Source organism: Carassius carassius, chromosome 17, assembly GCF_963082965.1.
Source record: "Carassius carassius chromosome 17, fCarCar2.1, whole genome shotgun sequence".
Lineage (NCBI taxonomy): Eukaryota > Metazoa > Chordata > Actinopteri > Cypriniformes > Cyprinidae > Carassius > Carassius carassius.
This window is the reverse complement of record NC_081771.1, coordinates 19,027,068-19,053,770: the sequence shown is the minus strand read 5'-3', so window position 1 is coordinate 19,053,770 and position 26,703 is coordinate 19,027,068. Positions and strand designations below refer to the sequence as shown.

General features: G+C 37.3%; 1 protein-coding gene across 1 annotated transcript in view; it reads right to left on the bottom strand.

Moving 5' to 3' along the window:
* gng12b (guanine nucleotide binding protein (G protein), gamma 12b) overlaps nt 1–26,703 on the bottom strand; it is a 52,064-nt gene that overhangs the window by 2,778 nt on the left and 22,583 nt on the right. The window contains exon 2 of the mRNA XM_059571213.1: nt 3,780–3,892. Within this exon, the coding sequence (XP_059427196.1) occupies nt 3,780–3,872 (93 nt within the window). The 5' untranslated portion in view covers nt 3,873–3,892. The remainder of the gene's footprint in view (nt 1–3,779; nt 3,893–26,703) is intronic.

Below are 26,703 nucleotides of genomic sequence, written 5' to 3'. Positions count from 1 at the left end.
CTGATGAAAGTAAATTTTGCATTTCCTTTGGAAATCAGGGTCCCAGAGTCTGGAGGAAGACAGGAGAGGCACACAATCCATGTTGCTTGAGGTCCAGTGTAAAGTATCCACAGTCAGTGATGGTTTGGGGTGCCATGTCATCTGCTGGTGTTGGTCCACTGTGTTTTCTGAGGTCCAAGGTCAACACAGCCATATAGCAGGAAGTTTTAGAGCACTTTATGCTTCCTGCTGCTGACCAACTTTATGAAGATGCAGATTTCATTTTCCAACAGGACTTGGCACCTGCACACAGTGCCAAAGCTACCAGTACCTGGTTTAAGGACCATGGTATCCCTGTTCTTAATTGGCCAGCAAACTCACCTGACCTTAACCCCATAGAAAATCTATGGGGTATTGTGAAGAGGAAGATGCGATATGCCAGACCCAACAAGGCAGAAGAGCTGAAGGCCACTATCAGAGCAACCTGGTCTCTCGTAACACCTGAGCAGTGCCACAGACTGATCAACTACATGCCACGCTGCATTGCTGCAGTAATAAGGCAAAAGGAGCCCCAAATAAATATTGAGTGCTTTACATGCTTTTAATTTTCATACTTTTCAGTTGGCCAAGATTTCTAAAAATCCTTTCTTTGTATTGGTCTTAAGTAATATATAAAATAATTTTCTGAGATACTGAATTTGGGATTTTCCTTAGTTGTCAGTTATAATCATCGAAATTAAAGAAATAAACATTTTGAAATATGTGTGTCTGTGTGTAATGAAAGAATATAATATACAAGTTTCACTTTTTGAATGGAATTAGTGAAATACATTTTTGATGACATTCTAATTATATGACCAGCACCTGTAAGCCAAGAGGAGACTGGTTTTACTTTGCTAAAGTAAGGAAACTTTGCTTCCTTTGCGTCTGTTAACAAACGTTGGTTTTCACGAGACTCACATGTGCATACCCCATACTTCATCCTCCTGGAGCTGCTTCTGTGTACAACTGTTGGTGCAAGCTACATGGATATTTATCTTATAAAAATGAATCGATTTCCTACAGTAGGCCTTTGTTCACCCCCTGGAGCCATGTGAGACACTTTTTTAATAGATGGGGGCTTTTTATTTCACTTCTTTTGGACTGATGCCATGAAACATCAACTGAGTGCCATTAAACAGCTTGAAAGATCAAAGACAATTTTTTTATATAACTCTGACTGGATTCATGTGAAAGAAGAAAGTCATATACACCTAGGATGACTTGAGTGTGAGTAATTTATGGACTAATTTTCATTTTTGGGTGAACTAAACCTTTAAACATCTTCTGACTTCTAACGCCTCAAGGCCTGTTTCATAAAACAAGTTTTCAAATGATATTACTACTAACTCTCTGATATACTATTATAGCCATGCAGCCGTTAAGTCTGGTGTTATGATAGTCGTACCTTTTATATTTAGCAGAACAGATAGCAGAACATTGGAACATTACAATCTAAAATAGCTCTTTAAAGCATTACAATCACTAAATTAAAAATTAAAATAAATAATAAAGAAAAAGACTAAATTTTAACGGCTAAGAAACACACATTAACTCATTTGAGCTTTGTAATTAGGACTGTATTAGCTTACATTTTTTTACCCATTGCAATAGTCCCTTTACAGTTACTGCTATCAAAAAAAAACACTTATATGTAGGTTTAAATTTCTACAAAAGGCACATTTAATGTCCAACAACAAATATTTTAGCAAAATGATAATTTTACTCAGAATTATTGTGCAACTATTCTATTACACTCCGTCTGTTTAGCGTGAATGTACACAGCAGCACTCGTTCTCTCGCGTAAAACTGACAGCAAAATCGATATATTTGCATGTCAGTTATGCACTGAGGAAAACACGTGTTAGATGCATTAATCAGCACAAATATATTTCCTTTTTGCCATGGTGGATTGATTTGATCCACAATCGACATTAAGGGCTGCTTAAGATTAAGCGTCCACAAATTAGTTAGATTGTGTAAACTTATTTTGTAGTTTATTGTATCGCTTTAGCCCCAGTTGATTTGTAAGGTTATTTCAAGGTTATGAACTTTAATCGCCTCTTTTCTTGAGGTCTCTGTGGTGTTGTGATACATCATATTCATGCAGCAGCAGCGGTGATGAGAGAACATGCTTAAGAAACAGTTTATAGAGGAGAAATCAATCTACATATAAAACATTGGTCACAGATTACTGGTCATTTTCTAAACAATAAAAGTATAGCGCATCCACTAGTTATTTTAAATAAATCATTTTTTTACCAATACAGATATTTTAGAAACGAAGCATCGTGACACAAATGTCAAATTGTACCCGATGCACTTTTTCAAATTAATGCTTCGCATCGTTAACTTTTATGCCGATGCACCGGGCGAATCAGTGAATCTTCCCATCCTTAGTTTCCATAGTTTTTTAAAGTGATATACAGTACCAAAATATGCATAAAATATGTGCATGGAAACAGCTTACAATATTAAAACATACAGATTTGTCAAAATACCTTATTTTGCATTTTGCAGTAAAAGTGCATACAGATTTGTATAATTAGTGTAAAACTAAATGAACTATGAATTTGTCATTAAAGTGGTAGTTCATTTAAAAATTCAATTCTGTCAATTCTATGACTTACTGTTCTGTAAAACACAAAAGGAGAATATTTCTATTGTTTCTGTCAATGCAGTGAACTACGAACCTCATCACTGAGCCTAAAGCCTATCAGTGGTCTACAGTCCAATTTACAAGTTTGGCAATCGGTCCGAGGAACTGTAGACTTGGGCTTTTCACTCAAGGCATTCTTGAATCTTACCAGCACATATGTTTAAATAGTTTAAACAGTCTGTCTGTTGCTGCTCCATATTTATGATTCTGTTTAAAGAGATAGTTCACACAAAAATGAAAAATCTGGCATTAATTACTCACCCTTGTGTTGTTCCAAACCCATAAGACCTCCGTTCATCTTCTGAACACAATTTAAGATATTTTTAATAAAATCTGAGGGCTCTCTGACATCTCTGACCATCACGGTCAAGGTATAGGAAAATACTAAGATGATTGACAAAGTACTCCATCTGACATCGGTGGTTCAACTGTAATGTTACGAAGCTACTAGAATATGTTTTTTGCGCAAAACAAAACAAAAATAATGACTTACACATTTTCCGCTCTACTGCGTCACTATTAGATACTCATTCACGACAGTACCATGATCCAAGTTTATGGCGGCGTAATGATGCTGAACACAAGGCGCCGGCGCTGACCCAGATCATCATCACACGTGAACGCAGAGTAAGTAATAATGACTTAATTTTCATTTTTGTGTGAACTATCCCTTTAAAGATCTAAGGCATGATAATGATGTACTAAATACTGAAAGTTTTTTTGTTTGCATTTTTGAGATGTTTCACGTACAGTCGACATTGTCAAGTGATCCCTGTTCACACAGATCTGCAAAAATGACTAAATATGCTGTATTAGGTATGCTTACATGCCAGTAACACTACACTCCTGCATAACTGAACAGGTAATAAGCATGAGTATGACAACACTGTTTTCCAAAATTTGTGTGACATTAAAACATAGTGACATTAGTATGCCATTTCAACTGTCTTTAAGTATGCTAGACATTTATTATCTATTTTCCTTCCCAATTGACTTATGATCATGAGAAACATACTTTTATAAATGGTATTTTAGCATTAATCCATTAAGTAGTAGTATTTGACACTAATACCATGGTGGGTGAAAGGAACATTACATTTACCTTTATTCTCTCTATGTTAGCTTCTATCCGTAGCTGTTGAACAGTCCTTCTGGCCTGGACTATATTATTAGAGCTTTGCATCTTAGACGACATCTTCGATTATCTTCACAGACCTGAAAACAAATGAAAAGTTGATTTTGACATGCACTATAAACAGCCTGCAGAAGATCAAAGTTACACATCATTTAGGTCCCATGATTCATGAACTACATACAACAGAATTCTCTTACAAAGCATGCAAAACAGGAAATTTGCATGTATGTACATGTTAACACACATAGTGAGACAGCAAAAACTCTCTGAGGAGGTACACAGGGCCACTTTGACTCCTGCAGAGTTTGGGGGTGTTTAGTGTGTCAGGGCTTTTTCACTCCGTCTGCTTTACGACTGCAGGAGGGAGAACTAAAGCAAGCTGTGTGTGTTTGAACAGATGATCACATGCTGCCAGTGGTTCAGTCTCTGCGGCTACTGTCTGTTCCTGCGTAGCACGCTTTCCGTAAACCATCGTCAACGGTTACTCTGCCAACTCATCTTACACAATGAACACATGTGCACAAGTGGAGAGAGACTGAGTCAGCAGTGCAGTCGCTCAAGCAGAAGGAGTTGTGCAATGTAAACGGTCTAAGAAAAATGGAAATGGTGTCAAACAGGTGGTCTCTCATCAACCAGGAGATAAAAGAGGACGGTTAGCTTTCTAACTTCCTAAATTTAGTGAAACAAAGCAATGTTGAAACCTGACAGGTTGATACTGAAATGCTAACATTTCAGCAGTAGATACCAAAACCAGTAAAATAGCACAGCAAAATTAATATGCCAATAAACACACTTCATTAGTTTGAAAAAAAGAAAAGAAATAAAGATAAAATTCAAATAAAATATTAATATAAACAAAAGTTCCTTAATGAACAATCAGACATCTCCAAAGACAGCTCTACCAAAAAAGTAAATGTCATTATCCAAATCATTAATAAAGAACATAGATATAAAAAAGTTTCAGTATATTGTTTTCTCTTTTTATTTTCAATACAGTGGTTTCATTGATATTGACTGATAATGAAACAACCCTGCTGAAAAATAGAAACCATCACAGAAATGCCACTACAAATACCATTACAAACATTACAAAGCATCATTTAAAATGGTTTCCTGTATTGTAGTGTGTTTTGGGATATATTCCAATAGGATTTAGTGGTTTTAATAAGACACCAATAGAAGGCAACCAATTATCAATAGAGACCAACAGGCACCATTACAGTTTCGCCGCTCATGTCTAATGTAGACAAGTTGTAAGTGTTGGTTTTAACAACATGGGAAGTGTTTAAAAGAGTGGCTTCCATATTGCTACATGGTCAGCTGCATAATCTCTAGCACAACAAACCCTGATATCCTACTTCCTGAGAAGCCCACACATAGCTTTATCAAGAAATGAGAGGAAGAGTGTATGGCTGTCTCCTGTTCCACTGGCACAGGGCTGGTATCTCTACACGGAGGTCCGTGTTGGGGGTGACCTTATCTGGCCGCACACCAGACAAACTTAACCACACCAGAAGGGGTTAAGAGGTTTGGATAACAACTAGTTGTTAATGCAGTGACATAATTAGTGTGAGACAGAGTCCATAGTTGCTCCCACAAGCCCTGGGGTCAAGGGGCCATTCATACATTACGGGCCAGAGAACAAACTGTTTAGCTGCTTAACAAGCATAGACAAAACATGACACTTCTGATGACATCGGTTTACTTACGATTACATCTTCCGGACAATAAGGCATCCCAGGTTGCTAATTTTATTTCAGTCAAGAATTGATCATATCAACTGTTTGCATCCATGTCTTTTGTTTAAAGGCAGGAAATGGCCGATTATCAATGCATGCGTTTACAAGCCGTTATAATTGAGCACATATTGTGTCCATCTCTATTGAGGTTTTGACAACAAAACACAAATATATACATTATATGTACATGTTTTTTTTTGTTCGTTTGTTTTTCATACCATTGATTACTGTTTTAGCTTTTATTAGTTTTATATTTTTTTAATTAGCTTTTAGAATTATTTAGAATTATTAGATTTTCCATTTTCATTGTATTTTTAGTTGAAAGTTTATAATTTTGTTGTGTTTTGGGGGATTTTCAATTTAGTTTTTAGTTTTTTTCATAAATTTTAAAATATTTAAAATTTAGTTATTTTTCAGTTTTAGTTATTTTAGTAAATCAAGCTCAACTGAAAGAAAATGAAAAATTATGTCTTGGCAACAAGATGAAAAAAAAAAAAAAAGTTTATATATTTTATTTTAAATATTTTTTTAAAATATTTTATTATATTTATTATATAAATATTTTAAATTTATATTTTCTTTTATTTCAGTATACAATTATTTTACTTAAAGTAGGCTAACTAAAATTATTTGTATGATTTTAGTTGTAGTTATTGATAACTCAGAACTCAAAACTAATGCTAAGTCAGAACTATAATAATAATAACAATAATAATTCATTTTATTTATAGGCACCTTTTTTAAAACACCTAAGGACACCTTAAAATAATAAAATACAAAGTAACTAAAAAAGGAAATGCACAATAAAACACAAAACTATATCAATCAGAATAAACTTAAAACAAGAATTCTTACTTTTTTTAATGTTACGAAAGAATCTGATTTATTCCAAAATCGTACCAGTCTGAGTTGAGCAAATGCAAAAGACAATGTCATTTGTCCAAGGACAGATTGTGTTGAGTTGATCTCAGTCAAGGTTGAGTAAGAATGCAGCTCTGTGAAAGGGCACAGTGTTCCTGTGAGGTAATGGTTCATTCGCACAGAGTGGCTCTGAGGGACAACCAGTTCATTTTCTGCAGACGCAGCACAGAGAGCACAACTGTGACGCAGACAGACACGGCTCAAGAGATGTGCCAATCAAACTCACTCGTGACCTCTGACCCCTCAGGCTGATTGTTGTGCTCATCAACTCACACCAGCCAAGCAGAGGTTCCCGTGTAGAGACAGAGTCAAGATGACAATGTGATTAACCTCCAAAACTAGCACCCAGCAAGCCTTCCAAGAGCCCACATCCGTTTCATTAACACACTCCCTTCTCTCCCTGCAGTATAAATGATTAAAGATGTGTATGAATGTATAAATAGCGAAGAAACAGGAAGAGGGGGCGTCTGCGAGCCTGGACTCAGAGGAGAAAGGGTTCGCTAATTACTGCATATCCGGACCAACAGGATCTCTTTCATTCCTCTCACGTTCGTCCTGATAAAACCCTTCATTTGCTCTAGAATTTGTCATTTCTGTGCTGGCAAATCAATATGTGACGTTTCTGCCACCAAAGTGTTTTTAAGCATTTGCCCTCTGCTGTCTACGCAATACTGACTTTAAATCATCCAGCAGATTAACCGCTGGTTTAAATGCAGATTGGACACAGGATGCCGGCCAGTACAGCTGGCCGCTGAAGAGAGAGGACACTTGAGGTGCACTCAACTGTGCCGGACGGCTCATCTGGACGTCTCGACTGTAGTTACAGCTTTAGAGAGAGATACCCAACAGTCAAGCACACTCTAAAAGCTCAGGCTGACGCCACAGAATTCAGTCTTTTGTTACATCTCTCTCACATCTGCCCTCGCTGCGACCCTGCCCCCCAAAAACAACTGTGACGCTTCAAGAGTGAAGGCCTATTCACACTAACAAATGTTTGGCATGAAAATGTTCTCTATTTAGACCAATGTAAAAAAAAAACGGTAGCTGATAGAGATTTGCAATTCATCAAAATACAGTATTGATTTCGGCTTCCAACATTTATGAAAATACAATAATCAAGATAAATCAATTATTGTTACCTATTCACTCCTCCATAAAAGCCCAAACTTCTAGTGTAAATCAGAAAAATCATGTAGCATGACTTCCGTTTATGTGAAAGTGCTCTATCACAAATCAGAACACAGGCAAGTAAAGTGAACTTTTAGCTTATGGTGCAGGCTTAAACAGTCATATTCATGCAGAAATGTGTCAAAATGTGGCACTTGTGGCATTATTCATTGTAAACCCTCCTCAGTTTGGTCTTAAGTGAACATAAACATTTGAGAATGAAAATATTTGTGTAAGTATATTGGATCCGTGCAGCTCTTAAAGTGATGACCGGTATTATTCCTTCTGCTGACTGTGTGCATAATAATGAAACAACAAAATACAAAAAGAAAATTACTCACAGCTATTGACTGAATGATTTTTGAAGCTTTAATAATAACTTTAACAAGTTTAATTCTTACAGTGAAGACTATGCTGTTTTATTTTACATTGGATTATTCAATTTCTGCAGTAGCCTGTTAGCTCAATACTTTAGACTAAAAAATGTAAAGCAATGTTTGTTTCATCATCTTTTATTTTTTAGGATTTTGTTTTTTATTGTATTACTAACTATTTATTTTTCAATCTTTTTTGAGGACTTAAAAAAATATATAAGTTACTGTTCTGCTGTGGTATCAAGAATTGTGAAATTTTGCTGGTACATTTGTACATTATAGCAACTTTATTTACAAAAAAAATAAAAATAAATTATAATAATATCTATATATATATATATATATATATATATATATATATATCATACATTTTCCCTATTGTGTGACAACAAAAATTAAGTAGAAAAAAACAACAACTCTTAATTATACATAAATAGCAAGACAGAGATTAATCTTTATTGTGAGACACTTATTTTCATAAAGTGATATTTATTTAATATGAAATTATAATGAACATAATTCTTGTTTCGACAATTTCAAAACAATCTTTGACAAACAGACAAACTTTGCTGTCATTCGTTCAAAACTGCTGAAAATCATACCATTTTAAGTTGAGAGATATTTGTTTATCCCCTTCTGCAATCCTCAACTGTATTTCTTTTAAGATATTTTGAGATTAAAACAAATCTGTGGTGCTTTTATGTGTCACACCATAGGACACTACATCACACTAAAGGACAGAAACGTTATTTTTGGTCATATGATCCACTCATGAGTGTTAAATAATTAATTATGTTGCATCTGGGAATTGCATCAACATTTTCTTGTAATGAGAAGCGCTTAACAAAATATAACAATTTCTAAGTTTTAATTCTAAAATTGTTATTATTATTATTATTATTATATAGCCATAGCAATATATAATTACAAAATTTACCCAAAAATTCAGCAAACCTGGATTTTGTAAATCACATTTTTTTTATCAGAATCAGTGGTATGCATGATATGCAAATGTTTCTGCAGTCTAAACAGATGCATTAACAGCCGTGACAAAAAAAGACTGAATGAAATAAGGTGTTGCATTGGATAGCTGGTGCTCGTCTAATGACGGAGGTCAGGAGGGGTTGGCTGGATGTTTGTATGTCTTGCAAACGTGTAGAAACCGTGTGAGAGAGGGCGATGGAGATGAGAGAAAGAGAAGGGACTGTAACCGCTTTGAAGTGTGTGACTCGAGCTGAATCACTAACAAACAACAAGAAGGGGAAACTAAGTAAGACCACCAAAAGGCAGAGTACAGACCACCTTGGGGCACAGAGAGATACTGCAGCTGACTGAGCTGCCCACTGGGCCACCCACACCTCTACACACAGGCTCGTGCCTCCCTCCCGCTCTGGCTCTGCCGTTGTCTGCTGGATCTCAGCCAGGACTAGGCGGCTCCAGACATCGACCCAGCTTCTGATGTAGCACTCCAGGAATAACAGAGCGCTGACATACTGAGACCACCACAGCGGTGACACAGAGAGTGGGAAATGACTTTCAAAACTATTTTACAAATTATAAATTAAATCTTCACATTTTCTGAAGAACAAGTGTGTCACTGCAATGCATGGTTAGAATGGGTTGATATGTTTATAGCATTATGGGAGGTTGCAATGGCCTTGCTAGGTGGTTGCTAACCTGCTTGCATAAAAAACAACAACAAAAACACCTGAAGTCTCAAAAATGCTTGGGTCTCTCCCTCAATGTAAATATTTGTTAAAATCCAAAAGCATTTAGAAAAGTAATAGTATCTTTTCTCAACAACCTGCATGATTAAGGTATGTTGCAGACATGCAATAGTACAAATGTAGTTTGATTCACAAGCAAATGACTTTGAGCAAATTCTGTTCAATTGTTGGACTATTAATTCCATTATTTGTAAGACTTATTGTACAAAATCATAAGATACTGGACTGAATCAGTCAGCATCGAAGTAGCTAGCTTACTGAATCAACATTGAAGGGACAGTTCATCCAAAAATGTAAACTCTGTCATCATTTACTCAAACACATAAGATTTTTGTTCATCTCCAGAAAACAAATGAAAACATCTTAAATATTCTCTATCATTTTTCTCTGTCCATTGAAAGTACATACAGTCAAAACATTCAGGCTTTAAAAAGTTAATAAAGACATCATAAATATAAACTATATGAATCAAGCTGTTTAATCCAAGTCTTCCACATTTTGATGAAAATAAATAATTCACATATATCAACACACATCAAAAATGGTAAATGGACAATTAAACTTGCTTGCTTAAAGGGTGAGAACCATTGAGGTTAAAGGGATAGTTCACCCAAAAAAGAAAATTATGTCATTAATGACTCACCCTCATGTCATTCCAAACCTGTGAGACCTCCATTCATATGACTCATGGGTCTCTTAAAATGAACAACTAAGTTTCCTTTTTTAGAAAAAATATATTTTTATTTTTTAAATGCATAGAATGCAATGCATACATCAAAAATAAACATTTAATTATTACCCATTGTTTCTCTGTCTGTACTTGTACTGTGAACAATGATGTTAATTTGTCACAGTTGACAAATTAATTAAGTGCATTTAAGTGCCATTCAGTTGGGTTTTAAATAAAGCATTTTCTGATATGCACATTAAACATTAAACACATAAAATATTAATTTAATTTATCTTTTAATTATTGAAAATTAACTTAACTTTTTGGTAAACAAAGGGGATTTACTATTAAAAATAAAACATGGAAGAAATGTTGTGTGATTAAACCTAAAAAAATATATAATGTTTGATTTTTTTTTTGTAGTAGGCTATGTACATTCTGCTGAACAATAGTCTTTAACCAGACTTTTATTTTGACAATTTGACGTACCTTTACAGTTCTGTGTATGTGATGTGACGCTAGTTTTACTCAAATCAAACGTTCGAATGCTCATGAAGTGCCTCTAAGAGCAGTTCTGGAGATATTGTTCATGTGTTCACATCCTCATTTAGTGAGACAGCAGACGCTGAAATTACCGCGAGCGTTCAGTGTGTTAATAAAGGAAGATGCGCTTCTGCTCCATTCATTAACAGAGACACGCAGAACATGCAGGATTCTTATTTAAATAGACTGTTCCGGCTAAATATTTACAGATATTAGTCCATATTGCGATTTGATGTAAGTGCAATGACCTATTTTTTATTAATTCATTCAAAATTTGGCAAATTCCGTGCCATTCCGCGTTAAAGTGTCAATTCCGTTTTTATGACTGGATTCCGCGATTCCCTCCGCGTTTTCTGCATCGCAGAAATCATAGGGCCCTAGTTGTGGTATGCCAGCTCTATCAATGGACACACACCACGACGTTCTCTTTACGTTTGTCCGCGCCCTCAAATCAAAACACTGCTGACTCCTTGCAGTATGCGACTTCAGCCGCAGCGCCAGAGGAATTTGCCTCTATCATTTTTTGTAATCGAGTTACTCGAGGAATCATTTCAGCCCTAGTGTGTACGGTATACTGTCCATGTCCAGAAATGTAATAAAGCATCATCAAAGTAGTCCATGTGACATCAGAGGGTCAGTTAGCAGTTAGAGGGTCATTTGTTGAAGCATCGAAAATACATTTTGGTCCAAAAATAACAAAAACTCAGACTTTATTCAGCATTGTCTTCTCTTCCGGGTCTGTTGTGAGTGCGTTCAATTGTAGTGATATCCGGTTCGCGAACGAATCATTTGATTTAACCGGTTCTTCTTGAACCAGTTCACCGAATCGAACTGAATCATTTGAAACGGTTCGCCTTTCCAATACGCATTAATCCGCAAATGACTTAAGCTGTTAACTTTTTTAAAGTGGCTGACACTCCCTCTGAGTTAAAATAAACAATATCCCGGAGTAATTCATTTACTCAAGCAGTACACTGACTGAACTGCTGTGAAGAAAGAACTGAAGATGAACACAGAGCCGAGCCAGATAACGAATGAACGACTGACTCGTTCTTGAGTCAAGAACCGTTTCTGTCGGACGCGTCCGATTCGAGAACCGAGGAGCTGATGATACTGCGCATGCGTGATTCAGCGTCAAGCAGACTGGCACACAGCGTGTCTGAACCGAACTGGTTCTTTTGGTGATTGATTCTGAACTGATTCTGTGCTAATGTTACGAGTGCAGTCAAACCAAAGGCTTGAATGAAGGTCAATCATCGCCAATGATGTCATTATGTCGAGCGCAAAAGAACCGGTGAACTGTTTTCTTCAACCGGTTTATTGAATCGAACTGTCTGACGGAACCGAACTTCCCATCACTACTGGTGATCCGAAAACCGATGCAACCGGTTCTTGACCCAAGAACGAGTCAATCTTTGGTTAAATCAAATGATTCGTTCGCAAACCGGATAGCATTAAACTTGAACACGCTCACAACAGACCCAGAAGAGAAAACAATGCTGAATAAAGTGGTAGTTTTAGTTATTTTTGGACCAAAATGTATTTTCAATGCTTCAACAAATTCTAACTGACCCTCTGATGTCAGATGGACTACTTTGATGATGTACTCTATGCTGCAAAAGTATTTGTTGTTATGTACACTAAAGTACGCCTTTCACATTAATGTTATTCATATTCACACTGCACTAATTCTTTTTTTTCTTTTTCTTTCAAGACTTGAGGAGAAATATATATACAGCTGCGTTTCCAATGCTCAGACAGGAATTTGCCAGCTGGTCGTACCTCACATGAGAGCCCTTGACCACAGTGACAGCCCAAGTCTGACTGGACCACCATCACTGGGACAGAATCCAGCAAGTGTGCACATTAAGTCTTTAGCATTCTGAACATAACGTCTTAAGATGTACATGAATCAAGCACTGTGTTCCTAAATGACTGGGTGGCAGTATGGGTTACAAAGTTCTAAGAAGAACAAGCTATTTCTTATTCCCCTGTCCCACAGAGTTCTTTTACCAGGTCTATTATCTCTCCTTCACACAGCCTGATTGATAAGTGACGGTTATGGCAAAAACTGTGCCTTGTGCTGTTGTAACACAATAAGGCTGTTGAGTCCTGGATGCACAGTGCACAGAAAGGACAATGAAGACTGTGCTATCAGAGAACCGATGCACTCCAGCTTGTAAAGTGAGAGATTATGGCTAGACAGCAAAACACGGTAGGCTGATGTAACCAGTTTAACAGCACCCTCATGGGAACTAATCTCCGAGAGCCAGATATTATCAGACAGACAGGCTGAAGCCATGAAGCGTGGGGAAGAAGGGAGACAGCCTCTCTCACAGTGACGCAGGGCTTTGGAAGGAGAAGGCGGGGGAGGTGAGGAGTGTTGACAGAGGTGTGTGCATGCATGTGTTTGTTTAAATGGAGAGATGGGAGTCACAAAAAAATTGCTGAACACTTTAGTGCTTACTGTGAAGGTAATTCTATAGATAAGAACACATTAAGATACTTGATCATGACAGACAAGAGATAATAGATTGTGTGAATGCTTTAAAGGTGTCAGGTAAAGGCACCAAGCATAGGTTGTTTAATTTACACTGTGTACTCGGGACATTTAGCCAGTGAGTCACAGCTTGTGAGTTTCTCCCATGTCTCCAGAGTGTCTAGGACTGAGGGACTGAAGAAAAGAGATGAAAATAAATGCACACCTACATCCCTAAAACATCCGGGACAGTAAGACTCCAACAGCCTCCACTGCGTCTAATTCAGACAGTATTCGCTTTTCTCTTCTTCTTCTTTCTGGCTTTGGCTACAATTACAATGTCACACCTTGAAGTGTGAGTTTGGAAATCTCATGCTCAAACAGAATAAAAATCTCATATAATTATTATTGCAATTTAAGAGCAAATGCAGCATAAATGCATTCATGTCACCTCTGAGCTGCATTGAATCGCCTGTGTAATTACAGTGTACATCTAAATGTCACTATTTGTTTGTTTTTCACATTTGCTGGAACAGAAATTTTAGTATCTGATGTGAGCACACCAGACAGGTGCTGGAACGATAAAAATGTGGCAGTTTGATCTCTCAGTACACAAACGCACAGACATCAGATCTCTCCCTCCTCACACATTCTTCAAGCTGGCCCGCACACAGCTCTGCCCAATGCAGTGTGGACTGCCAGGTGAGAGACTTCAGATACTCCGACTTCACTTTCAAGTGTATGAGCATCTTGCCACATCTGCACGGCAGGACGAGAGCCAAAAGAGAGAATGACCATCAAATGCAGCGGAGAGGAACGATGTTTGCATTTGGGATGGGCGGCCCTTCTGAGGTATGGTGGGACAGGAAATGGTGCGGCACAGTAGGGAGAGTTCAGTTAGGAACAACCAGATGCAACATCAATGAACGAACCCACCATCTGCTTCTATTAATATACCAGTATGGGACAAAGAGAGATAGGTGGGGGAGAGAATGCAGATGCAGCAGAAGTCTGTTTGCTTTAGACCTTGGCTATTGAACGAGACAATCTGGCATGAAATTCTGGTTAAATGGGTTGAGAGTATGCGTGCACCTTGAAGTGGCCTCAACTAGCCTTTTGTAAAAAAAATTTCCCGTTAAGTCCACTTGTACTTGTAAGTTTGTGCCAAAAGCAGAGGCTCCACGCTTGCCCTTACTCTTAAAGTCAGTATGAAATTAAATTCATTTTTTAAATCCATGGACTGTTCATCCATGCATATGTTTTTATTTATAAATTTATTTTAAACAATGTCGTAACTCATTTCGTGAAACAACAGACTTCTCTCAGTGATGTACTGTATGCCAATCTTCTCCAATCATTTTGTCTGCTTAAACTTTTCTTACAATCAACAGCAAGCTCACATTCAAATGTAGTACATCTGGATTTCATTCACATTGCCATTTTCATATTATATAGATACTTTTTTTAATGGTCGCATAATAAGTTTCAAATCAAATGCAGTGAATGCAGTGCTATGACTATGTAGTATGTGATTTCAGATGCAGCTAAGAAGTTTCTAGTATGCTAAAGACCTTGATAGGGTGGTTCTGCTGTATTTAATTAGAATTGGAGCTTACTGTATAAAGCAGTTTACAGTGGAAATAATCTGTTGTTTTCCTAGTACTGATATTTACGCAATAACTTCATGAAAGTTAATCTCCAGATGAGTCACTGGCCGTTAATACCAGGAATTATAATGCATTTACATCGATTCAATCACAAGTAGACAACGCTAAACAGGGTCTAAAATATTTTGAGCTTGTCCACTTTCAACCACTCCCAGAGGTAGTCAAATACTGATTCAGTGGCATGTGGTTAAAAGATTTGAACAGCCACAAAAGGTCGCCTACTCAACCAAACTTTTGAGTGTTCTGAGCATTTTGAGAAAATGCACCTGATCCAAAAGTTGCTATGTTGTGCCAAAACACATGTATTTCAATTGCAATGGCCATTAACATTTTCATCTCCTTTCCATTCGCTTCCTTTTGCTGCTCATAATCAGCGTAAAAGCTTCATTCATTCAGTCTTACTTGTGGACTAAACTCGCCGGCCCACAAAAGTGATGTAGAGTGTGACAAAATAGGAAGAGAGGGTCTAGACAAAATCTGAACATAAGTTGCAATAGGTGATGCCTTTAAAAGGCATGTTAAGACCAGGTGTAAATGGTAATATGTCACAGCTGACCACTCAAGATCTCTATAAACATCTTAATAACAAGTGGAAACAGGGCCCTTAATGGGACAGCAAAAAACATCCAGGAACATGCAACTAAAAACTGACTCAGTGTTTCTTTGTGTTCTTTTGTGGCATCAGCAGCTTTTATCCTTACTGTCACTGTGGTTAGTGAACTGACAGAGACAAACATTTTAAATCACTGGACATCTTCAGAGCTGCTGGTAACCTGTCACCTTTTCGTCACCCTACCGTCATGTTATGTATAAGTGCATCTTTAAGGAGATGAAAGAGGACGGGTGAGTCATGCAAAGGCCATATTTTATGACAGTGTGCATGCTCACCTTCGGTGAAAGCCTGTATGAGCAGATCACAGCTTTTGTTTGGGTGTTTTATCGTGGAGTGCAGTTTGATAGGGGCTCTGTGTGTGGTGAGAAAGTAGAAAGGCTTTCTTCTGTCTCTGAACAAACAGATCGTGCACTATGAAGCACTGACTCACCTTTATAAACCTGATAACACATACCAGACATGAAGACGAGCAGTCTGTCTGGACCCTGTTTGTTCTTCAACGATGCACAACAGACACTTTCATTTATTTAAAGTCATTTCACGGTCCATGCTATCATAGCAGATCATTATATTCAGTGATCTCTGCATGCAGACAATAAGGAAGCTGTGGTTGCATGTGTGCAAGAAGGGTTGCATTAAGGTTACCAGAAATTACAGTATAAAGTTTTCCAGTTCCTCAAAATCTCAAATACTCATTGACCTGTTGAGAAAATTTGCACTGGTTAACTCTGCTTGTGAGGTCTACATTTATCTTATGGAAGAAGAAGAATCTCTGTATTTCAGCCAAGTAACCAATGCTGAGAAGCAACACTGAAGCATTTATGCAAGCATGAAAAAAAATGCAAAACAAGAATAAATAAAAATCACTACAGTCATATGACATGGTTTAAGGCATGAAAATGCATTAGAATATGCATATGCACAATATGCATCAGAATCACCATAATTACAAGAGAGCTCCACATTGTACCAACTGGGGGGTACATTTTTCACCCTCAAGCAAAAGTGTGGATTCTTATTCATATGATTCGATGATGACTTAGAAGATGTAGAATACACATATTGCATGGACTACTTTTGTGTTAATTTTAATTAGAAGAAACTTCATATTGCTCTTTATTTTAGCTCAACATATCTTGTTCCTGTTCACTTTGATTGTATGGAAAGAGCAAAGAATTTTGCGTTGCATGGAAGATGGTGTGTGTTGCTTGTCTGGTGTGACAAGAGAGTAAGTAAATGATGACAGAATTGTATATTTTGGTCAACAATCCCTTTAATTCGAACTTCAAAACAAAACCACATAACTACTGTCATTTACTGGAAAATGCTAGTTGCGTAAAGACTGGAAGAGTATCTATGAGTATCTGGCGTATTTCATGTTAAGCTGCTCAACTCTGTGTTTCCTGCTGCGCAACAGTACAGATGCACAACTCTGATGTCCATCAGTCGTGCAACTCTCCAAGTGAGCACTGAGCAGGAGGGGATGTCATCATTTGTCAGTGGAGTAAATGTGAGGGACACAGTAAAAGAGACTCCCAGGCAAGCCTGCACACAGGAAAGCTACAACTGGAAGAGCGTGCATCTTAAGATCAAGCAGAGCGTTTTGGACACAGCACCCTCCCCAGGGTCTACAGAGAAGGGGCTGATGCTGACAAGAGCTCAATCCCATTTTTTTCCCTCCACACACCACTCCCTGCAGCCCTGAGCTCTGGGTTAGACTATTTTTGTGCTGCTCGAACAAACACATTAAGTCCTGCCAACGAATCCATTCCAAGTCTAGGGGCCAGGCCAGACTGAGCTCATCTCCCAAGAATCCAGTTTCAAACTAATGGTTCCTCACATTAACACATACTGTGACCCTAAAAAAGTATTTAGACACCTATGCCACATTTAGTATGTATAAATGCAATTGCATTAGATAAATTAAACTTAATTTGCTAAATCATTTTTGAGCTGTTCTTGCAACTCAGCCAATGACAACTGTTTGTATATACTTTGGATAAAAAAATAAAAATAAAAAAAAAACTTAAAAGTAACAATTAAAAGCTTTTTCCTCGAAACTTACACATGGAAGAATATCTCCATCAGTCATTGTTTTCAAGTTTTTAAAATACATTGTGACATATTTTTGTAAAGTATTTGTAGCAAATATCATGCATTTTTAATTCATAAACATCATCACAATTTTTGATAGGTTGTATAACATGACATTTTACTAACTGAACTAACCTTGACAAAAAAAGCTCAAAATATCTGATATTTTATTGTCCTTGTGACAAAGTTTATTAGCGGTCTTCACTGTAATATAATTTCTTGTTTTATTTTTTCTGCATGTTGGTTGCATCCGAGCGCCAACCTCCCGCTCTCTCTCATGAGGCCAATAAGGAAAGGACTAAAACTGCAATTCATCGACTGGCCGCTTGAGGCTGGCTGCAAAAGGGAGTCAGTCCCATAGACTCCCCATGTTAAATTGCCCAACTTTACAGCAGGAAAAAACATGTTTACAGCCTGGTTCAAAAAATGATTTTGGTCTAAATAGCTAATTTTGCCCTTCATGACAACTGTGAGGGGGGTGAATTTTTTTTTATAACTCATCCGTTTAAATTATATTAAGACTTAAAGTTCTGCATAATTAAGGGCGTAGCCACTTGAGTGACAGGTGGATTGCCGCTGCTGACACTGCCGTCGTGCTCGGTGGGTGGGGCTACAGCAACTAGCTCCCGCCCTTTTGCCCATGTTTGATTGTCCGGTAGAGTTGCGCGGTGACGCACTGCCAAGATGGCGACGGCCCGCTCTACACACTTTAGGCTTCAAAAACTCTCTTCAGGAGTCTACGGGTGACGTCACGGACACTACGTCCATGTTTTTATACAGTCTATGGTTGCATCACATGACATCACAAAAACTGTCAAATATTGAAAAGAATTTTCAAGAATTTTATACTTTTAACCTTTTTGGACAGCTCTCACAGGACCTACAGTATGATATCTGTTGGGCACTGAGATATGTTTGACTCCGTGCCATTTTTTCATGAATGACTTTTGAGACCTCACCTTGTCCGTCCAACAAAGATGTTTACTGTTAGCTGCTCTCACAGCAGCAAAAAAAATGCTAGTCAACCGTTGGAATCCTCATCACACAATGGACAGACGAACCTGGACTGTGTATTTGTTGGACATTAACTCAATTCAACTCTCAACTTCTCGTATACATGGATCTAATGTGAAAACTGTACATTTATGGCATTCAGCTTTTTATGTTGTGTCAGCTTTTCTAAAATCTTTGTAAAAAAATATATTTTATTTGTTATTATTATTATTATTATTTTTAAAAGTCTACCAGGCTTGGCATGGGTTCCAAATTTGCACAGTTGCCATTTGTTTTATATTACTATCTTAATTTTTTTCTTTAGCATATCAGAACAAATTTGCTACCAAGTTATGCATGTCTTTCTATAAAATGCCACTTGCTGTAATCTAATACAATGTTAGTAATACTTTATATGAATGTGCCTTGAAGTGTCTGAAAACATCAAATGCTCGAGGGCCAGTTAGATACAAAAGTACATATGTTGCCATCTGACTTTGCATGTAAACTTTATTTACTCTCTTTATCTCTATGCAAACACTTAAATCTCTCCACAAACAGTCACAGTAAAAGAGCAAAGCAAGGATTTGTATGAATGTGCAGGCAATGTGTGTTTATGTACAATAGCACAATAGCTCATAACGTAAGTGAAAGCAGCACAGGATCAAGAAATTGCTGTAGATGTGAGTACAGAAAAGCTTTGGGTGTGTTCCTGAAACTGACCCATCAAGGATCCATGGCAAGGTTGTTTAGTCACCTTTTACCTCCTTTCCATTTAAAAACCATCTCCGTTGTGTTAAGAATCGCAGCTTACATTCATGACAATGACATCAAATTTCCATGTAAATCTATGTTTACTCTCCAGTTATGTGCAAAGAACATCAAAGATGAAAGACATTACTGACATGCTGTAGCAAAGTCATATTTAAATCTCCTAAAATCACCCTTACTTACCTCTACTTTGATCTACTTTGATCTATTTAAATCAAGCCATTCATATGCACAAAAATATTCCTACAACTATTTGCTGTTTCCTAAGAACTGTTATGACAAGCAAACAGTGCAGATGAGATTATGAGATATTTCAGTGGAATTGACAGCAGGCATGAGACAGACTGCAGAAAAAGGACAATGATGGCATGAGGCAGGAATGTGAGCTGCAGCTTCACACACAAACATAGGTTTTTTTTTTTTTTTTTACAGTAGAAGAGTACATTCTTATCTCTTAAACATGGTGTCACATGCAAGGTTATATGCTCTTGTTATCTTTTAGATGGCGACAGTCTTTTACACACCCGTAAGGAAAGAAAAAAGAAAAATCACAAATGTTTAGTATCTTCAGTATCTCAATCAGTACTTCTAGACAACAATGACGTTATATAGGGGGGCAAATAAGGAATTTTGCAAGCCTCCTATAGTAAATAACCATAATAATCTCACATGCATACTCTACTGATAATGTAATAAAATCTGCAGTCAAAAGTCAGATATTCTAACAATTCTCAATGATTTCTTCTAGACTAAATGATCTGAGTGAACTTCGCTATATAGATTTTTTTTTCTTTTACAGCTTTGTAATTGTACTGTTATCTGTAATTTTTTTCTCTCTATATATATATCTCTAAAGGACAAATGTGATAATTAAATTAATATAATTGAGAATGTCATTATGCATGGCTTAGCAAAAAGGATTTTCTTCCACTGTGCTTAACATTTAAACTGTCCCCACCACATACACACATACAAAAAATTAATTTAAGTTGGAAAAACTTAAAATGCAAGCTATAAATTCATATTACAGCACTCCTTTGGAAAGCAATGTTATATGGTGATTTGTTTCAGTACTTTCTAAATGATGCTTTCATTACTATTGTCAATCTTGCCTCATCTGTGTTAGTCAGCAAGATGATGTCACTTTTCTGACATTTAAATCAGCAGAATACACAGCACCAATCTGCAATATATCACAAATGACTTATGCAATATTTAAGTTTGCAAGGCACATGACCATTGAATGCAATGATAATGCAACACTGCCCTGACAAAATGAAAATTCTGTTAACTGGTCCAAAACGCTCACACACTTGGCCCAGGCCATTCTTACCAATAGCCGCGTTTCCACTATCGAGCTTAAACCGGGCGTGCTAGTGCGTGCCAGGGCCAGTCGCGTTTCCACTGTCACTTCCGGGGATTGACCGTGCCTCGCCGGGGCTTCCTTGGGGCCAATGGCCAGGGTTTTTGGGCCCGACAAAAACCTTGGGCCAAAGCGGGCCAGCTGGGGCTAGAGGAAGGGTTATGAACAAAGGCGGAGTTTCTCCGCGTCTGGAGAGCGTCAACGCGGATCATTTCAGAAAAATAACAGCTTTAACACCAGCATTAAACACTTTTTTAAATAAGTCAAGCTCAAAACTCACTTTCAGTCACCAGCGAGTGTTTGAAATAACTTGATCTGATGTGGATTATAATCACCATACAAGGCAGAAATATTTATAAACGATGCAAAAGACTATGCACGCTGGGCATTAACATTACCATAGTAAACATGGTAAATATGAATCGCTTGAAGAAATCAGACGTCAGCTTCTTATATTCTCTATTTATTTAGTAACTTAAATTATCTGTCACAAGCCTCGTCTCGAGAGTTTAGCTCACGTTGCCTATCATAAAGAAATATAATAATGTTTTTGTTCGGGAGCTTTTATAAAAATAGAGATATTATCATTCATTCTAAATGTGACGGCTACTGTGGCTACAAATAAACAGAAACAGACTCGACTGAATAAGCAGGCTATTTTCATAAGCGTTAAAAATAAATAAATAAAGTGTATTTATGTATGATTAATTTTGATTCCTGATCAATTAAATCAATATGATCAATGTATCACTTATTCTATAGTTAAAACATCAATGCTTTTGAATTTGAATATATAAAATGCATGCAAACAAACGGACGCTTTTATCATGTTCGTTTTGTGATCGTGCATGTTCCAGTGACTTATTTCTTAGTTTTCTGATAACTTCTCTTTGTTGGTGAAATGATGAGGTTGCATGACGTTGTTCTGAGAGGCGTGTAAAGGGTGTGTTTTAGTGACACGCAGCGGAGCTTCAGGCTCCACTGTGGAAACCCTGCACTATTTTGGCCTTGGTGCTACTGGACCGAGGCTATGAGCCCTGCCCGGCCCGGTTTAAGCCCTGGCTCGCACTGGCCCGACAGAGGAAATGCGGCTAGTTAGTGCTGCATTATATCTCTGGACTTCTGAGCAATATATTTTCCTCTGGCTATGACTATCTGACACAAGAATCTTGACACTTTCCGTACAAAAATAACCATAGTACAGTTCAATCTCCTTCATATGCACTAACAAATAGGTATTATCTGCACTGTTTACGCATTAGTGCATGTGCACACAAGGAGACAAGAGTCAGTACAGAAACATTCCTCTACTTGAGCCGTAAAAATATAAATTGGCAAAATTGCCCCTCTCCTGATATTTTTGATGCGGTTCTGCTGCACTCCATTAAAGCTGCTCTCCTGTGTTGTTAGAATGACAAAAAAGTCAAGTTATTAGGGTTAAAATATATATAATAAACAGTGTTGGGGGTAACACATTACAAGTAATGTGAGTTATGTAATCAGATGTCTGTTTTCAAGAAATTAGTAAAGTAATGCAATTTTTTTTTAATTTACAAGAGAATATCGGAATTACTTTTTCAAATAAGTAACGCAAATTATTATTTTTTTTATTTACTGATTGACAGCTCTCCTGACTCCATGTTGAGAGAAATCTGTTACTGTAGTTCTAAAATAAATATGAATTGAATAATGCATAACTCATTAACTCACAAAAAAAAAAACAGATTCAGTATTCCTCAAAATAAATTAAAAAAAAAATGCAAATCAGAATATGATGCAAACTTACAACAATAAAATGTTAAACCACACAAATATCCTTTCTGTATTTAATCCCCTTCTATAAACCAACGGCTTTGCTTCTGACCTTTGATGATCCAGTTCAGCCATACTAATAAGCAAAAATGTATTTGTCTTTTTTTATTGCTGAAGTGTGTTGAAATTTTTTCTTCTGCATTCTACTGTACGGATGTAAATTTACTTTCTCTTCAGCCTGAGGCAAATTCATTTCACTTTTGGTGTGAAAAGGCTTTTATATTTGCCAAAACTGTTTTACTTTAAAAACAAACAAGCAAGCCCTGTCCAGATTTTAAAAAAAAAGGCAAAAGTAATGTTGACACCTTACTTTCCATAAAAAGTAACATAATTAGTTACTTTTTTATGGATTAATGCAATATTGTAATGCATTACTTTTAAAAGTAACTTTCCCCAACACTGCTAATAAATATACTGTATATATAATGTTAAAACATTTTTGATGGCCAATCAAATCAAAGAAAGTGAGCTCTACTGTCCACAAAAGACAAATGTGAATTGCAGTGCTACACTTTTTAGTATATTTTTAATAGTAATACAGTATGAGATAAGAAGTATCTAAACATTTAATATTTGCCACATTTTGCAACAGAAATATTAAACAACTGACAGAAATATTTAGTGATGCAAAGAAGTTTTTTTATCAAATTCCACATTTTTGAACTGGAAATAGACTTTTCCGTTCACGTGTTTCATGTAGAGTACTCTGTTTCCTATTTCAATGTGATGAAACAAGAAATATTAAGTAACAACAAATGTCTGTGGGAAACTGGCACAACAAACTAAATCACCATGTACTGCATTTTTGAGATATTGCAATGTGACTCAGTGAAGAAAGTCCCTGATGCAGGTGAAAACAGCCTCTTTTGTTTTTGTGGAGGGAAAAAGAGAGAAAAGCATAACGATGACCTCATCGTGGCATAACTTTACAATGATGTGTGTTCACAAGCATCAATCTCTTGCCTACATGACTGAATACTATCCTTACTGTCCAGAAACAAAGAGTGTGTGTACAAGGAAGAGTGTGTGTGTGTGTGTGTGTGTGTGTGTGTGTGTGTGTGTGTGTGTGTGTGTGTGTGTGTGTGTGTGTGTGTGTGTGTGTGCTCAGGCTGACCTCAATGGGTAGGAATAGGTAAGACTGGGAAATCAAGCTGGATTCTCGAACACTTCAACGGCTGATGAGAAAGCACCTGACCAAAGAACACATTCCTGCATAGTTAGTCACCTCCTCAGTGCAGTTCAAAGAACACACACTCACACAAACACATGCATATGTAAGCTTACATACTGTATGAGAAAATCTAATGCAAATAACCTTGCATTGTAGATGCAAATTTACTATTTACTATTATGTAAATTATCACGTGCATTGTATACTTTTATCACTGTGTTTTACACAACGTTATGTATAGGATATATCATACAGACTTAAGTTTGCAAACTGTTGAACATTAATCTGATTTATATCAGAAAAGAGACAGATTAATCAATTACCAAAATAGTATAGTATATATAAAATAGTTTCTGACACATGCAATGCTCTACACCCTGTGTGAAACTCTGGCCTCTGCATGGCTGCAATCTTGAGAAGGGGCCTTAATGACAATTGAGAATTCAGAGAATTCAGAGTTAATGCTTAACTGGAAGCTGGGCGTTAGTTCAGTTCTGTTCCTCCCTTGATTCTTAGAAGTGCCAGCACTGTTTCTAGTGAAGTGAAATTGAAAGATTTCTCTGAACAGGTGGAAAAGGAGAAGCCTACCTGAAAAAAAAAACAGTGCCTGCAGGGCCAAGGACAAGAGGGGGCTGCTTGTGGTGTTGTTGAGCAATGACATGTCCGTTACAAAAAGGAAAAGCAAGGAAGACATTTCAGAGAAACGTTTGTCAACCATGTGACTGTCTTACGGTAAGGCCGAGTAAATGGAAATATAACTGAACTGAAAACCCAGAAACAGACAAGTCTGTTAGAATGCAGTGCAGCAGGGTCAAATGCTTAAATCAGAGCCCTGTGCATTAAAATCAAATGCAAACTATCTAAAGTCACACAACGATCTTGTTCTGTATTCTCACTCGTCCTTCACTACTCAATCTCTTTACATGAGAGACATGCACATGGGGTCATCTGCCTTGCTCTGGTGGGAGGACAGGACAAGGTAGAAGTGAGTGTATGTTTGTAAATGTGTGTGAACGTCCTGCTGTGGTCTGGAGGCCGTTCTCTTGACCTGTATGTGGAATGTGTACTTTGTGCAAACTTAGTGGGGGGTCAGTGCTAATATGACCCTTAGAGAGACAGAACGGAGGCAGACGGCTCATGGGAAGGTCCCTCCCCTCTCTCTGGTCAAATACCTTGGTGTACACATTTCCGAGGACCTGACTTGGACTAACCACATTCAAGATCAAGTTAAAAAAGCCAGACAACGACTGTACCATCTGAGACTCCTGAGAAAATTCAAGGTTTCCCCTAGATTCCTGAAAACTTTCTATATCAGTGCTATAGAAAGTATATTGACTTAGTGCATCTCATCGTAGTATGGATACAGTTCAGCCCAGGATCTTAAAGCCCTGCAAGGAGTAGTGCGCTCCACTGAGCACATCACCAGAACATCTCTCCCCTCTCTGCAAGACATCCACACCAGGAGATGTAAATCTAGGGCTGTTAAGATCCTTAAAGACCCCACCCACCCTGAACTACTAAACAATGGACATTAAACACACTACACTTTAGAGACTCTGGTAGTGTAGGGTTACCCAATAACTCTTTGCACACTGCACTTTTTCATGACAACCTAACTATGCACATCATCTGTACATTGTTTACATCTCTGCACATCATCTGTATAGCAGTTATTGTAGCATCGCTACACAGTATCTGTGTAGTAGTTTAATATTTTGTGTATATTTCATCATTTGTATTTAATTATCTTTTTATTTAATTTTTTTATTTTTTATTTTTTCCCTATATTTCATTATTTGTATTTAATTTTCTCTATTTTTTTGCACAGTCTAAAAAGAGTATTCCAGACCTACATTTCACTGCTTGTTGTATGTCATATAACTTGTATGTGACAAATAAAACTTTGAATCTTGTTCATTTTCCATGTTCCAACCTCCCAAGGAGGAAGTGAGGAAGAACTAAAACCTTGGGGGGAAAAAATCCCACCATAAACAAGCAATGAGCCTTTTCAATCAGTCGTGATAGTTTAGAAAGCACAAACTGGCACAGTTGGTCTCAAGTATTATTTTCACAACTCTACAATCTCATGGACACGACCTCTAATGCCACGTTTCCACCGCAGGAACTTTACCCAGGAACTAGGGACTTTGGCCTGGTACTCGGTGTGTTTCCACCGCAGGAACCATGAATTAAATAAAGTTCCGGGAAAAAAAATGCTCCTCAGAAAGTCCCTGTTGGCGAGGTGGTACTTTTTCAAAGTTCCGGGACTTCCGGGGGTGGGACTTGAGCGCTAAACATCCTGATTGGTTGAGTTTACACAGCATTGGTTGAGTTCAACCACCATTTATTCGGATCATTTTCAAATTATTACTGTTATTTTGTCATGAAATGTAATTTTAAAAGTATTTCAAGCGAGAATGTAGTTGTTTAAAACTCAAATCTGTGGTTTATTTATAAAAACGGCGCCCATTTAAAAATGTGTTTCGCCGATCTCGGAGACGGTGAGCTCCACGCGATCAGCGGGAGCTCAGTCCTCATGTATCCGCCGAGAGCAGCCTCACCGCTGACTTTGATGTCTCTTTAGATGTTAAACATAACATATAATTCGTTTTGGGTAAATCTAACAGGTTATCTTTGGTCTGTATTCAATTTATCTATATATTAAAATGAAAATAAAAAAGGCAAATTTATGTAATATTTCGTTTCATTGTAATGGCTGTATACATATCCCTGAACTAAGGACATTACACTCCCGAGTCGAATGCGCAAAGTCTGAACTTGAACTAC